We start from the raw sequence: 15,285 nt of genomic DNA, 5'->3' as shown, positions 1-15,285 counted from the left end.
AAATCAGACACTGTTAAGAAAGTGTACAAACTTTATTGGATGGAGCACATACATACACACTCGCACACCTGTGGATAGGGAAGAGCACCTGGCCACAGGATCCACAGAAATTGGGGGACGGGGTGGCAGTTTATAATTGTGGCTCGTGCCACAGCCTCCTTTCTGATAGGGAAGGCCTTAGATTGAGGCCCCGCCTCATGATAATAGGGAGACTCAGAATGGGTAGTCCAGGAGAATTCGGTGGGAGAGAGGTGCTAGGGAGGCCTGAGCAGTGGGCACCCTCTGAGCAGGTCCCAAGGGCTACGAAGTGTCTTCAGTTCTCAATCCCTCCTCACAGCTGCTGTCTCGGGGCTGGGTCCCTCAAAGGAATGTCCCAGCGCAGGGTCTCCTTGCGTAAACATTTGGTGCCCTTGGCCCCACAGAGGAAGCCAGCAGGGCAGCAGTGACGCCGATCTGCACAACAGACGCCCTGGACAGTCAAGAGAGGAGTGTGAGAGTTGAACGAAGCAGAACCTGGCCCAGGCCCATACCCAGCCCCGAGGTTGGGGGTGGCACTGACCTGGCGATGGGGACAGCAGGCCCAGCCCCCACGGCTATCTTGGCAGCAGGTCTGGTTATCATGACAGAAGTGCCCCTGCCCACACTCCACGTTCCCCACACCCACGGGAGGACTGAGGGTCAGGCGGGTGGCATGGTGGTCAGGATCCACCTCCTTCTCACAGGTTCGGGCCTTCACATTGCAGGTATACCCAGCTGGGCAGCAGTGCTGGCGGTCCTCACAGCACACAGCCTGCAGGGACAGAACGGCTTTATGCTCTTGTTTCCCCCTCCTCCCAGGACTTAGCTCCCCTCTCCAGGGGCAGGCAGGTGGGCACTCACATGAGGCAACTGGCAGCAGGCCCAGCCCTGACTCAGGCTCGGGCAGCATGTCTGCCCTACTGGGCAGCTAGTGTGCTGGTCACAGCCCATGTCTCTGGAGTGGGACAGGGAAGCCCGGCGGGCAGGCGTCTTCTCCAGTCCAGCCACCATCTTGTTCCCCTTCTGACACTGCCCCTCAGCCCCGCAAGTGTAGCCCTGGGGGCAGCAGTGCTGGTAGTCCAAGCAGCAGACAGCCTGGGGGGAGGGGCAGAAAGGGTGGTCTAGGAAGCTACTCTGTAGGATAGAACACTGAGCCCTACCTATCTCCACTCTGCCTCTTCTGCTCACAGCTCCTCCAGCTAGGAACGAAATCTGACAGAACTGTTGTGCCACTGTGAGCTAGGCAGAGGGCGGAAGAGCCAGGTAGCTGGAGTCTGGCCACATGCCCATGCCAAGACACTGTCCCCCAATGCTATCCCACTACCTATGCACCTCTGGGACAGGACAGCAGCCCCACTCCCCAGACATGAGTCGACAGCAGGTATTGGAGGAGGGACAGCTGGTGACGTTATCACAGGGGACATCACTCTCCATGGCTCGTGGGTCTGGTAGGCTGTGGTGGGCTGGGGCCTGCTCCATCCAGGGCAGCTGGTGGCCCTCCTGCTCACAGATACCCTTCTCTGTGTCACACCTAAACCCGGCTGGGCAGCAGTGTACATGGTCCTCACAGCACACAGCCTAGGACAGATAGAGAGGGGACAGTGGGCACAGGGGCCTAGCTGGCTGCCACCCTCTGCTCAGCCCAGCTCACCCACCACTCCTGGTTACCTGGACAAAAGGGCAGCAGCCCCAGGCCCCTGACTGTAGGCGGCAACAGGTATAGTCATCTGGGCAGCTCACCTCCGTGTCACACTTCACTTCCTGCACTGTGAGTTAAGCAAGGAGGAAAGGTCAGCAGTGGCACTGGGGACCCTCGGGTGCCCATCCTTTGCCGGCTCCACAGCTGGAACCAAATGTTGAGGATAGAAGGCCACCCCTGGCAGTGATCCTAAGAAGGGGCCCAATGTGGAGAAAAAGGGGCTATACATGCCCTGGCCCCTCCATGCGGCCGTTAGTACCCCACCCCCATATCTGTTCCTGAAATAGCCTGGTGGAGAGCTTCTCCTCCTGGTGCAGGTTTGAAATGGTCTATGGTCTGCTTCTGGTACCTGTGTGTGCTGGCAGCTTGGTGAGGAGGTCCGTAGTGTTCTCTTTAGAGAGGCATTTACTCAGGGCCAGGTCACACACAGTGTCCTGGGGGCAGCAGTGCAGGTGGTCAGAGCAGCAGATGGCCTGGGTGGAGGTAGGGGTGGGTCTTTATGATTCCAGTAGGGCACAGGGAGAAGCTAGGCTGACAGCTGGCACTGCCCCAATCCCCCACTAGGGGGTGGCATGAGCCTTGAGCAGCCAGGCTCCCAGCAACCAGCCAGCGAGCAGGCCCCACCTCATGGAGTCCCTAGAAGGTAAGTGTCCAGGCCAGGTGGCTGTGGGCACATAGCCCAAATGGCTACAGCCCCTCACTCACATTGGGCATTGGGCAGCAGCCATACGTCCCAGTAGGCAGCTCGCAGCAGGTAGAACCATCAGGACACTGGGACCGTGCATCTGGGCACATGACCCCTGGAAGGAAAGAGAGGTATGAGGGGCAGCCAGGGTGGAAGGGAACTCTTCCTCAGCTAGGAACCAGGCAAGGCCTGTCCTCACTCCCAGCCCCCAACCCGATCCTCTTCCATGTCCTCACCTGCTCTATTAGTCCTTTGTGCGGGGATCTTTTTTGCCAGGGGGTAGGTGCCCGTGGCTGTGAGGCAGCGGGCACGAGCCAGGTCACAGGTGGTACCATGAGGGCAGCAGTGCACCTTATCTTCACAGCAAGAAGCCTGAGAAGAGATGGTCCTGACTCTGTCTTTGCCCCCTCCAGCCCCCCGCTCCGCCCCTGCTGTCCTCCCCCTCCCCTCATCTTCCCAAACCTGTACCTGGGGCATGGGGCAGCATCCCCAGGAGCCATCAAGCATAGTGCAGCACGTGGAGGAGTTGGAACACTCAAACTGGCTTTCAGAGCACTGAACGGCACCCAAGGGGCTGGTATCTGTGGACAGGATGACCCAGGATTCTACCAGCACAGTCAAGGAAGGTCACTGCCCCTATCACTCATGGAGCTGCTAGCACCAGGGCCTGCAGGCCCAGCTACAGAGGAATTGAGGGGCTGGCACTAGGGCTCGGTGCTCTCTCAGGCATTCCTAAGCCACTCTCCCACAAGCCATTCCTTACCTCAGCAACATGGCACAGGGCAGGGGCATCCGTTGACTGGGTTGGCATTAAACTACCCCAGCTTGGCTTCTTCCACCCTTGCAATGCCTGGCACTGGGCCTGGAGCCCTACATTCTCTCCTCCCCCTCCTAGTCCCAGTGCTACCCCTCTGTCCATAGCAGGGGTGTTGCTTAGTACAGATGCCACATGAATGAGAGCATGAGTAGGAATCAGGGCCATCCAGGCGACTGGGCTCCTGAGCACTCTGGCTTTACATGCTGCCCGTCCACCTGCCCTCCAACTCTACCCCTGCCACACCTGATCTTCGGATGCAAGACTGCCCGTCAGCACTGCAGTGGAAGCCCCGTGGGCAGCAGTGGCGGCCATCCCCGCATGACACGGCCTATGAGACACAAAAGATTCCTGCATTGACTAGGCTTTTTTACCTGAGGGTGAGAGAGTGCAGAAAACTGTAAACGCAGAACTGAGCCCCTCCATCAAACTAGTGGCGCCCTCACCTCTGGGAACGGGCAGCAGCTGGAGGTTCCTGAGACAGTCAGGAGGCAGGAGTAGCCGGGAGAACAGTGGGCATCGATCTGGCAGGGTCTGCCCAGACGCCTGCTCAGCACTGTGGGCCACTTGTCCTGGGAAGCAAGGAGAGGATAAGCTGAAGGATCAAAGTCTGATCTCTTTCTGTGGTCTATCCAAGATGACCCTTTGGGAAATCCCAGCTGTCAGCAGTTGCCTGGGCTGAGGGCACTCACCGGAACGGGATTGCAGCAGCTGTAGCTGGCTCCTCCAGGGTCCAGGCAGCAGGCCACAGGGCAAAGCTGACCATCTGGGCACTGTGTTCCAGCCACCAGTCCTACCACTAAGGCCACCCAGCTCACCAGGGTCCACATGGTCTACCTGCAAAATATCAAGAGGCATTAGGCAACTAGCTCAAGTCCATGACACCCCTGATTCTGGGGCCAGTTTCCCCTCAGGCACAGGCCCAGGCCTAGGCCTGGGACTACCTGAGCCTCCCCACAACTACTTGTCCAGGGAAGAAGCAAGATTTGGGGCCTGAGATTCAGCTTCCTATATGTGTCCTGTGTGTGTCACACATGCAACAATATGTGTATACCCATGAGCATGAATGCTGACATGAGTACATGTGAATCTGTGTCGCCAACACATGGCCCAATACCCAAGTTTCTCTGAGTGAGTGTGTAGAGATGTGGCATGTGAGAGTCAGAAAGATTTGTGGGTTTTGTGGGTCTGATCTGTGGGAACAGGGGCCCCCTCTGGGCAGTGGAGGAGGCATCAGTAGCCATGGGAGGACATGGCTAGGGTGCAAGGACACAGTCCCTCCCTGAAGAAAAGCCAGGGTTCCACTTCCCTGGAGAGTCCCTCCAGATGCCTCCCCGCCTGATACTGTGCTCACACCTGCACCCTGCCAAAACCTGTTGGTGGGAGAGAGGAGGTCACATGATGACATGGGAAATCACGGGGTTGAGAAAGTTGTGAAAAGGGAAGTCAGGCGGCCAGTTGCACATGGGTCGCCTTCCCCAAAGACCGGCCACCGCTTGCCAATCACCCAGGGAAATGGACAGACAGGCTGGGTCAGCCTTTGAGACACTAACACCACCAGGCCCTTTCAGACTCCCCAAACATATCGTGCCCCTACCCTGACTCTCCTCCTACCCTGGGGCTGAAATAGCCGCACACGGAGAGAAACCATAAGCACCCACTCAGCTGCTGCTCTGAGTCAGCAGAAGGAACCAGCCTCGGTCTCTAAGGGGAGGGAAGGGGGCGCCACCTCTCATTTCCTACACGACTCTTCCCCCAAGCTCACCCAGCCCCGCTAGTTCAATGGGGCAGGCCTGCCTAGAAGGCCAAAAACAGTCATGTTTGCTGAGCCTCTTGGGAGCCGGTTTAAACACTCTATGGTTATTTTCTTTCTTCTTTGTAATTGCCACCCAAAGTAGTAATTACTAACTTTACTTTTCAAAGGAGGAAACTGAGGCTCAGAGATGTTCAGTAACACGCCCATGTTATATATCAAATCATAGAGATGAAAGGCTTTGATGGCTCCAGAGCATATTGGACCTGGGTTCACTGCATGGACAGTGCCTGGGAATGGACAAACCCTGGGAGGGTAGAGGCCTGGGGTCCAAGTAGAGGAGAGGGACAGAGTGTTTCCTGGGCAGATGGACCAGGCAGACAGAAATGGAGAGAGCAGGGGCTTGCCTGGATACTGCATTTGGGTCCCAGTCTAGAATTGCCACCACCGATAGTGAGAGCCTCAAAAATTGCTCCCTGTCTCTGGGCCTCAGTAACCCGTGAGTCTGAGTATGGACATTGCACACTGTGTGACAAGGAGTCGCACCCACTGTCACTCACATCCTCTCTCCCTCACCTGCCTTTCCTCAGTGCCCCCTCCCCAGCTCAAAGACCACTCCCAGGAGGCCATCTCATGGCCAGGTAAGGGTGAAGAAGACTGGTCTTGCACCACAGCCCCTTTCCTCGTGGCCCACAGCTCCCAGGCAAGGCGTCCACAGGTGGCCCCACCCGCTTCTTGGCTAAGGCAGGAAGGGCTGCATGTCTGTACAGATCTGACTATTCCGCTCCCAAGTGATTTCTTTATGTTTACTTTCCTTCTTGGATATCCTGAAGTTAGGAAGTATGGTGTATGCGTCTACTGACTATACATGCACGCACACACACTCAGCGCCAGGCATGGGGGAGGAGGGGACCCAGTTCCTCTTAGGAGGGTTCTAAGTGGCAGCCTTTCTCACTTCACCCCATCCACACTGCCACAACAGAGAGTGACAGCAGCCTCTTTAAGCCCCCAGCTCCGTCATCTTCCACTAGGTGGCACCCCCCAACTCCAAGTGCCAGGAGGAGAGAGATTCCCAAAAGGTAAAACAACCCAACAGCGGATGAGCAGGAAAAAGTGCACTGGAGAAGCGGAAGTTAGCTTGTCTCAGCCCCCCAAGAGAGGAAGTAAAGGAGAGCCAGACACAACCACTCCCAAGTCCCTACTTACCTTTGAAAAGGCCAGGATCTCAAGTCTAACTTCCAGCCCTCTGAGCTCCGGGGCAGGGCGGGCGCCTCTCCCTCTCCCAGCCGCCGCGGGTACTACCCACCACCACCACCACCACCACCACCACCTGCTGACGGGAGTGGAGTGGGGGTGGGGGGATGAAGCCGGTCCGAGAACCGAGTGGTCCCTGCTTAGAGGGAAGAGGCTGCAGCTTCCGGGGATGCTGGACGGTAAAGGGAAAGCTCTCCTTCTAAGGGGGTCACTGACATTTCTGCTTACTCCCACCCTTCATAAAACTCCGTCCAGTGCATCGCAAACCCCCAAAGAAGATTCCCTAAGAGTCTTCTCTTGTCTCCCAATGAAACTCCAGAGGGATCTCAGGCCCCCACGTCCCCATGGTCGGGCCCTTGGGAAGAAGTAAGTGAGAGGTTTGCACGCCTCACGGACCTCCTTACCTGCGTCGGGCTCCTCGCTTGCTGGGTAGCAGCCGCCTCGCAGCTCCCCGACTTCGGCCTTCAGCGCGATGGCCCGCCCAACTCAGTTTCCATTGGCCAGAGGTCCTGGATGTCGCACTCTCATTGGCGAGTTGCCGACGTAGAGGCGGAGTCAGCCTGGAGTGCTGTGCTTCTTTTCAATTCACTCTCCCTCCCTCCCTGCCTGCCTCTTTCTCCCTGCCTCCCATTTCTAGGGATCATGTGATGCGAGAATCATGTGATACCTGGCTAGCTCAACTGGGCTTCGGGTGCCGGCCTCGCCACCTCCTGCGGCCGTCTGGTAGAGATTGCAGGAAATGTGGCATCGCCTGTCTGAACACATTGACAACCAAGGGAGCTGCCCCTTAGAGAGTGCATTCAAGGGCGTTTAAAGGATGTCCGCTTCTGGATGTGGGACATTTGTGCATCCTGTTTCTATTCTATTCAACAAAATCAGATTAAATTTTGGGGTTGAAGGAGAGTTGTGAGGGCAAGGATAAACACCCCTCGGGCACTTTTCTCAAGGTGCTCACAGCGGGGTGTGGAGTGGAGAAGAGAGACAAGCTTAGATTAAGTCTAATATAAGGTACAAAATCGTGTGCCAAGTGCTATAGATGTGTGTAGGGAAGAGGTAGTAGATTAGCTCTATGTGGGAAGAAGAGATTTAATTCCGCCTTGCCGGCAACTTTTTGAGCTGAATCTGGGAGGTTTTTGACGCAGGTAGATAGTTGGAGAAGTGGCTGAATATGGGGTATTGGGAAGGGCATTAGGAAACCAGATGGAAAGGGCAGCCTTCTCAGGGATTGAATGGCAGGTTCAATGTAGTGGGTGTGAGGAGCTTTTGGGTGCCTGGAACAAGGCTGAGCGGGGCATAGATGCATAGTGGAAGTGGCTTTCTAGTTTCAGATGGCGCTGCCTTCCAGGAATTGGCATGGCTGATGAGGAGAGAAAATGTACTACACAGAACAGATTAGCCAGCAACTGGGGCCACGGTGCTCAGTGCTGAAGGGCCTGGCCCAGGCAGAGATGGGTGATGGGAGATACACCAGGAGAGAGGAGAGACCCAGAGAAAGCCTGGGCTGGGCCTTAGAGGGAGGGATGGAGAGCGATGCAGGCTAAAGGAAGAGCTTGAGTTGAGGGTGAGGCTGGGGTAGGGGACAGATAGGAGTCTGGGTAGGGAAGGAGTAGCAGGGTTGAGGAATTGTGTAGCAGTGGTATTAAGCCAGGTGCTAGAGAGGGTCTAGATAGTGGTTAACACTCCTGCTGAAAATTGGGACTGTTCTGTTCATTGGTGACATTTGCGCATATTTTCCTTCTTGTGTATCCTGAGGCAAGGGAGTATGGCTTATGCTACTATTGATAAAGCACGTGCATGTACACATAATTTTTATGAACTGTCAGGCAGATCAATAAGTGAACCTATTTATCACAACTACACAAAACCAGATTTAAAAAACTAGAGCAACTGAAACAAGTCAGCCCTCTATATTAGTGGGTTCCACGTTCACTAGGTTCAACCAACTGGGGATCAAAAATATTTGAAAAAAAAGTTACATAGTTGCTGACATGTACTATGTAGTTAGGCCTATGGTGGTTGGGTGTGTCTTGAACATGTATTATTATTATTCCCAAACAATACTATTTTACAACTATTTACGTAGCATTTACATTGTATTAGGTATTATAAGTAATCTACAGATGGTTTAAAGTATACAGTAGGATGTGCATAGGTTATTTACATACTACTATGCCATTTTATATAAGAGACTTGAGCATCCATGGACGGTTCTGGAACCAATCCCCTGCTGATATCGAGGGATGACTGTATCACAAAATCCTTATAGGAGTGATTTTCCCAGCAAGGACATTTGGCAGTGCGTGGAGACATTCTGAGTTGTCACAACTGGGGGAAAGTGCTATGAGCATCTAATGGGCAGAGGCCAAGGATGCTGCTAAACATCCTATAAAGCACAGGACAGAACCCACAACGAAGATTATTCTGCCCCAAATGTCAGTAGTGCTGAGGCTGAGAAATCCTCTTTAAAGTATCATAAACTTTCTCTATGAAAGAGCTCAAAGTTTTCCTCACACAGAGCCTCTTTTCTCTTACTTTATATATTTTAAATAATTGTTGTCATCTGACTTCCCAGCATCAGTAGATTATAGAAAGATCGGGGGATGTGCATGTGCTGAAGTTTCTAGAAGCAGTCCCTTTGAGTTTAGCAAGGATTAAAAGCGTTCAATAGGAAAAATTGCAAAAAGCAGACTGAAGAACTTAGAAGCCCGACATCCTGGGGACATTGAGTGTAGGGACAAACAGTCTGGATGACTCAATGGGCTGTATGGGCATCACTCTTAAAGGGTAGTAATTAGTAGTCAAGATATGAGCCTGAGCAGTCAGAAAAATTGGAATCGTACATTGTTACTTTGATTACTATGGCAAAGAAATATGAAATATACTTACTAAACAGCTTGTCAAAATGGATGTAGTGAACTTCCACTTCAGTGGACGGGGTACAGTTCCCCCGAGGACTGCAGAACCTCTCCAATATTCTTCAGGAAACACTCCACTGTCTTTCTACCCTCTAATTCTGGAATCTCTTTCCCTTTGCCTTTTGCTTTTAAGGAGGGAGGATCATTTTGTAAACAGGGAAGACAGAATAGGAGCAAATTTCCAGAGTCACAAAGAGATTTGACATCCAAGGGTGTATCCCCATTTGCCCTATTTCCTGAGCCCTCCCAGCCCCTTTGGCCAGCCAGGTCTAATGATTTTTAATTTTGATAGAATCGATTGACTGTAAATGTGAAGGTTTATTTCTGGACTCTCAATTCTATTCCATTGATCTATACGTCTGTCCTTATGCCAGTACCACCCTGTTTCAATTACTGTAGCTTTGTAGCAAGTTTTGAAATTGGGAGAAGTGGGAGTCCTCCAACTTCTGTTTCAAGATTGTTTTGAATTTCCTCAAATTTCTATATGAATTTTAGAATTAGTTTCTGCAAAGAAGACAGCTGAGATTTTGCTAGGGAATGTGCCAAGTCTGTAGATCAATTTGGGGTGTATTGCCACTGTAACAATATTAAGTCTTCCTATTCATGAACATGGGATGTCTTTCCATTTATTAGCTTCTTTTTCGACAGTTGCCAAGTATTCCACACTATAGTGTTACAAAGTTTACTTAACCAGTCTCATCTGATGGACTTTTGCATGTTTTCAATTTTTTAGTTATAAATAATTATGCAAAGAATATTTGCAAACATGTCTCTGAGTGCATATGTGGGAGTTAAATTCCTAAAAGTAACATTGCTGGGTAAAGGGTAAGCACATTTGAAATGATATTGCCAAATCGCCTTAAAATTTTTCCAATTTACATTCCCACTTACAGTATTTGTGAGATCTTATTTCCTATATACTCACCAACATTAGATATGCAGTTTAATTTTTTTTTGTCAGTCTTATGACAGAAGATATTTCCTGGTTGTTTTATCTGCATCTCTTTGAACTTCAGGAAAGCTAAGTATTTGTACATACACTTATTCTGCATACAAATTTCTTCCATGAATTATCCGTTCTTATCTGTATTAGTCAAGGTTCTCCAGAGAAACAGAACCAATTGCTGTGTATGTAGAAAGAGATTTATTAAAAGAAATTGACTCACATGATTATGGAAGCTAGCAAGTCTAAAACGGGCAGTATGAAGCAGCAGGCTGGAGACTCAGAGTAGATGGTGCAGATGAAGTCCAAAGGTATTCGCTGGAGAATGTCCTCTTGCTTGGAAAGGCCAGTCTTTTTGTCCTATTCAGGCCTTCAACTAATTGGAGATGGCTTACCCACGTTGTGGGGCAATTTGCTTTAGCCAAAATTCACCGATTCAAATGTTAATCTTATCCAAAAATACCCACCAAGTTGACAGATAAAACTATCTCATTTTCCTTTGTTTCTTTTTTTACAGTGTTTATATTTTTCTTGTTGAACTGTGGGAGCTTTTTATATATCTTGGATATTACATATGTTGTAGATATTTCCTCCCAATCTTTCATAGCTCTTTTATCTTTGTTTATGATAACTTTTGTGGTCAGAAGTTGTGTTATTGTTATGTCATCTGAAATCTAGCGATCTTTCCTTTGTGACTTCTGCCAGTCCCACTCTCCCTTGCTTAAGCAGTTATAAATGTGCTCTTCCTGGTCCATTTCTACCCCTGCTGCAACCCTGTGCTGGATGGAGGCACCACAAGTGACAGGAGGTCCCACTCAGGAGCCTGGCATGGAGAGGCCCCTTTGGCTAAGAGGTTCCTCCAAGTGAGCTTGGGGGACACTTTCAGAGGATTGGAGAGTTCTCCTTTCTCTTCCTCCTTCCACTTCTCTAAGCCTCTTTCTGTTTCTTCCAATTGCCCGGTTGGAGTTTTCCACAGAAGACTCTGCACAGCTGCCCCAAAGCGGGGGCCTTTCCCCTCTGAGATCTTGAGTTGCCAGATAAAATATGAGATGCCCAGTTAAATTGGAATTTCAGATTAGAAACTAATTTTTTGGGTATAAGTACGTCCCATGCAATATTTGAGACATACTTAGATTTAAAAATTACTCATTGTATATCTCAAATTCAAATTTAACTGGGTTTCTTGGATTTTTTTTTTTCTTCTTCTTGTTTTGTTTTTATTTTTTTGCCAAGTCTAGTGCCTCTGAAGACTAAGGTTGGAGTGAGGGCACAAGAACAGCCTCCCCCTCCCATGTATCTACTCCTTCCTCTTTCTGTCTGAGTCACTTTGCGGTGAGCAATTGTTGCCCCAGTCTTGAGGCTCCTGTCCTCATCATTGGGCACCTGACTGGTGCCTGTGGGACTTGACGAGGCGCTCCAGGCTGTCTGGGTAGGTGTGGGGGAGGGGAATCAGGAATAGTCCAGTGTCCCTGCCAGAGGCTGTGGCGGGATATTTGGCAACAGAGGTGCTGGTTAAGTCAGGAGAACTGGGTTCCTGTCCCAGCATAGGCCATGAGCTCGCCCAGTAGGCAGGCCTCCTTCCTCGTGGTTGTTTTTTAAATCAATTAGTATATTTACCAAAGTGTAACATGCAAAGAAATTTTAGTCAAATTACAACGCAGAGCAGCACTCTCGCTCTCTCTCTCTTCCTACCCCAGACATCCACTCTCAAACCCTTTAACGGTTTCTTCTGTGAGTTTCCCTTCCATCTCTAAATCAGTGTGCGTATGAGAATACTTGATTCGCCTTTGGCCTCACTGCGTTCATCTGGGCTGTGGTTTGGCACAGCCCTGCTCCCTGTCAGCTGGCCGAGTCAGTCCACAGTGAGCTGAGGCTGCTCCACCTGGCCCTGGGGGCAGGATCACATCTCTGTGCGGGTAGAGTAAAGCTGGATGTCATCTCTAAAGCCAGGTGCGGGATGCAGGGCTGAGGTGGAAGGGAAGGGGAGGGGAGAATGGAGAAGGAAAAGGCACGTCTGAGAAGCCTGGAAGGGGAGTGGCTTACTTGGCTCTAGAGAGGCCCTGGCTGGAGGGGCCTTCAGTGATGGCCTGGGGTTCTCAGCTCCAGTTGCCTGTTGGAATCACCTAAGGAATGTTTGTAGCTGCAGAGGGTCTGATGGGACCCCTCATCTAGCTGAACCCCCTTTTTATGCAATGAGAAACCTGGTGCTCAGTGAGGAAACTCCTCTCGGTCCCTCTTCCTCTTACAAGCTGTGTGACTTGACTGAAACTCCCTGCCTCAGTGTCCTGGTCTGTACACTGAGGACATTGACAATGAGGCCCTCCAATCCATGGAATGAAGTAATGCCTACGGAGCCCCCAGCACAGGGCCTGAGCTAAGTATGAACTCAGATATGAAGCTGCCGCCATTGTGGTGATCCCTCCTCTCCAGCACCTCCAGCACCTCCAGCACCATCACCCCCTTCCCCCTTCCTCTGGGAGATTGCCCACCTGCCCCTCAGCCCACCTCGTCCTTTCCTCCCTAGCCCTGGTCCATGTGTCTCTCCCCGCAGAAACTCAGCGGATCCCCCAGGTAGCTAGCTGCACCCTTTCCCATCCTGCTGTTCTGATGTCCAGAACTCTGTCTTCCTGGGGCAATTTGCACCCAGTCTACTTCAGACTCTGGAGCAGGGCACCCCTCAGACTAAAATCATCAGGATCCCTCAGCCAGACAAGGGCAGAGGTGGCAGAAGAAGAATCGACCCCTCAGCGATGGGGTGGGGTGGGGGAAGACACAGGGTAGGATGGGTTGGGCTGACCTCTCCCATCCAGATGTGGGAACATCTGCCTCCTACAGGAGAGGGGTGGTGCATTCTCAGGTCAAAGTTTTAGTTTCTTATATTTTGAGAGCAGTGAGTGATCTGGAGAAGAACTTCCAGGTGGGGGCAAACATTGATCCCAGGGAATCTCCAGGAAGCCAGAGTGCCCTATGGGACAGGCAGGTGGCAGGGGATGGGGGTTAGCTCTTTGCTGGAAACCTGGACAATCTGAACAGCAGGACCAAGCCATTGCCTGCTGATCTCAAATTCCACCTCTGTCTCTTACTAGCTGGGTGACTTTGGCTTATTCTTTGACCCTAAATGCCTTCATTTATGAATTGGAGTAATTATAATGACCTACCAGGGCATTCAGGAAGATTTACTACGCTAACACATCTATGTAAAGCTCCAGGCACACCATTGTTCCTCAATAAACTGTCATTTCCTTCTCTATCACTCCTATGTTTGAAAGAATGTTGACAACCAAACAACATTTACTCAGAACTAAGGAATTCATTTGTCTATTAAAATTTATGAAATCAATGATATAAAGTCTGACCTCTCTAGAGTGAAACAAAGAAAATCCAGCCAAATCCAAGACAGGGGCTCAGGTCCTCCAAACCTCTCCCAAGCTCCTCCTGGGCCCCTGCAAAAGGACACCCTGCCCATCCTGGAAGGGAGTGGCCACTGGTCCTGGAAGGCTTGGGAGGGGCAGGATCCCATTAATGATATAGCCAGTGTCATGCCTCCTAGTTGGTGCCCTTCCCCACCCTGTGCCCTTTTCCGAATTTGAGAATCCCTGGGGACATCTATGCCTCTGAATGGTTGCTACATTGCTGGTGGACTCCAGGAGATAGAGCCCAACTTTTGTCAAGGGCAGCAAGTAGACAGGTTGGGTCATGGAAAGGGAAGGACAGTTTAGATTGTGAGCACTGTTTTCTAGTTGACCATTGGAGCTGGGATGTTAATATGCTTGAGAGTTGGGTGGGATGGGGAAAGGAAAGTGATGAATCAGGATGATGTTTTGAATGCCTACTCTGTACACATCACTGAGTTCTTATAACAACACTGCAGAGTATTATCTCCATTTCATAGATGTCAGAGATGCTGAGGGTTTTGTCCAGGGTCTCCTGGCTACTAAGCAGTGGTGTTGGTATCTGAATCCAAACGGTTTAGACCCTAGTGCTTTTGCCCACCATGACAGGTTCCACTGAATGCTGACAACGACTCAGCCCAACCCTCCCTCCCAGCCCTTCCAGCCTGCCTGAGTTCCCCTGGCCATTCTTCAGGCAGTCCCCCTATGGGTCAGGAGATTCCTGCTCTGAGTCACTTGGACAGGTCATTTAACTCTTTTGAGAGTCAGTTTCCTCATCTGTAAAATGGGTACATAGTAAACCTCACATGTCCTCTACACAGTCATGTAAAGTTCAAATGGGATGATGGCTGTGAAGAGACCTTATAAAATGGAAAGAATTCTTTTTAAGACATCAAAGGGGTTCCTCTTGTTAATCCGATGATCTGTTTCTGAAGCACTGGACCAGGACCTGGGTGAAGAAACCGCCTTCCCCACACAGCTCAGAGAGGTCAGGTTAGAGTCATCTCCAGGAGGAGGAAGAGAGAGGAGGCATCTGCAAGGAGGGTGGGAGGGGAAGAAATGGGGCCAGGAATATTATTCTTTCCATTTTAAATATGAAGAAACAGAGCCCCAGAAAGGAGATGAAGTTGTCCTCCAACAAATTAGCAGAGAAATCTGTACTCAAACACATTTCAGGGGGCTTTAATTCAGTCTCTTGTATTAGGATGATTGCTGGTATGCTTGATTTTGGTGTTTTAAAAAAGCAGGTCCTGCTAATGTTTATTGAGATTCACATTGTGCCAGGTTCTGTACTAAGCTCTCCTTTAATCTTTAACACAACCTTGCCGGGTAAGTACAATTGTTATCCCTGTCTTACAATGAAAGGAGTAAGACTCAGAGAGGTTAAGCAACTTTACCGAGGTCAGGTAGTTGAAAGGCATGAAGCCAGAAATTGAATCCAGGTCTGGCCCAGAGCCTGTGTTTGTAATCATCACAATATTCTTTCTGTGTAAGTTACTGTGACCTCCGGCCTCTCATATGAGCACTTCCTTTCATCCCTGACTGCTCCACCCTACCGCGGGTTAATCTCCAGCAATGTCCCCTGACGCCCTAGTTCTTCCTTTCTCTAGGCCATCCCAGGGTCTCTCTATCACAGATGTCATCAATGTCTGCAATTGTATTATTTACTCATTTGTTTGTGTCTCCTGCACTAGAAAATGTGAGCAGGGACATTATGTGGCTTATTCCCTGCTGTCTCTCAGTGCCTGCAACAGTATTTGGCACACAATAAACACTCAAAAATTAAAAAAAAAAAGAAAAGAAAAACGAGAA

The 15,285-nt window shown here is 50.6% G+C and overlaps 1 protein-coding gene across 3 annotated transcripts; it reads right to left on the bottom strand.

Moving 5' to 3' along the window:
* Positions 1–13: 13 nt before the first annotated feature.
* Positions 14–6,782, bottom strand: GRN (granulin precursor). 3 transcript variants are annotated; one of them, XM_039846702.1, is made up of 13 exons: positions 6,628–6,782; positions 3,909–4,053; positions 3,663–3,788; positions 3,463–3,547; positions 2,871–2,983; positions 2,639–2,774; positions 2,423–2,517; positions 2,067–2,190; positions 1,687–1,784; positions 1,351–1,596; positions 880–1,113; positions 560–790; positions 14–469 (listed from the first exon to the last, which is right to left on the bottom strand). In XM_039846702.1, exons 2-13 carry the CDS (start codon positions 4,044–4,046, stop codon positions 332–334), a joined length of 1,764 nt encoding a protein of 587 aa, XP_039702636.1. In that variant the 5' UTR covers positions 4,047–4,053; positions 6,628–6,782; the 3' UTR covers positions 14–331. The 3 variants fall into 3 exon arrangements, with proteins under 3 accessions (XP_039702636.1, XP_039702638.1, XP_039702637.1); XM_039846704.1 differs by having other exon boundaries at positions 69–469; positions 6,620–6,717; XM_039846703.1 differs by lacking the exon at positions 6,628–6,782 and adding an exon at positions 6,176–6,273 and having other exon boundaries at positions 69–469.
* Between the last annotated feature and the right edge of the window lie 8,503 nt (positions 6,783–15,285).

The sequence above is a fragment of the Pteropus medius genome, unplaced genomic scaffold, assembly GCF_902729225.1.
Source record: "Pteropus medius unplaced genomic scaffold, Ma_sr-lr_union100, whole genome shotgun sequence".
Lineage (NCBI taxonomy): Eukaryota > Metazoa > Chordata > Mammalia > Chiroptera > Pteropodidae > Pteropus > Pteropus medius.
This window is presented reverse-complemented; position numbering and strand designations above follow the sequence as displayed.

Bases quoted from the DNA above. Each gene is read 5' to 3' on its own strand.
- GRN (XM_039846702.1), bottom strand. From the start codon at position 4,046: ATGTGGACCCTGGTGAGCTGGGTGGCCTTAGTGGTAGGACTGGTGGCT. The intron at 3,548-3,662 runs GTGAGGGCGCCA...TGTGTCTCATAG, and splicing joins GCTGCTGCCCGTTCCCAGAG to GCCGTGTCATGCGGGGATGG. The intron at 470-559 runs GTCAGTGCCACC...TTGACTGTCCAG, and splicing joins CCTGCTGTCCCCATCGCCAG to GGCGTCTGTTGTGCAGATCG.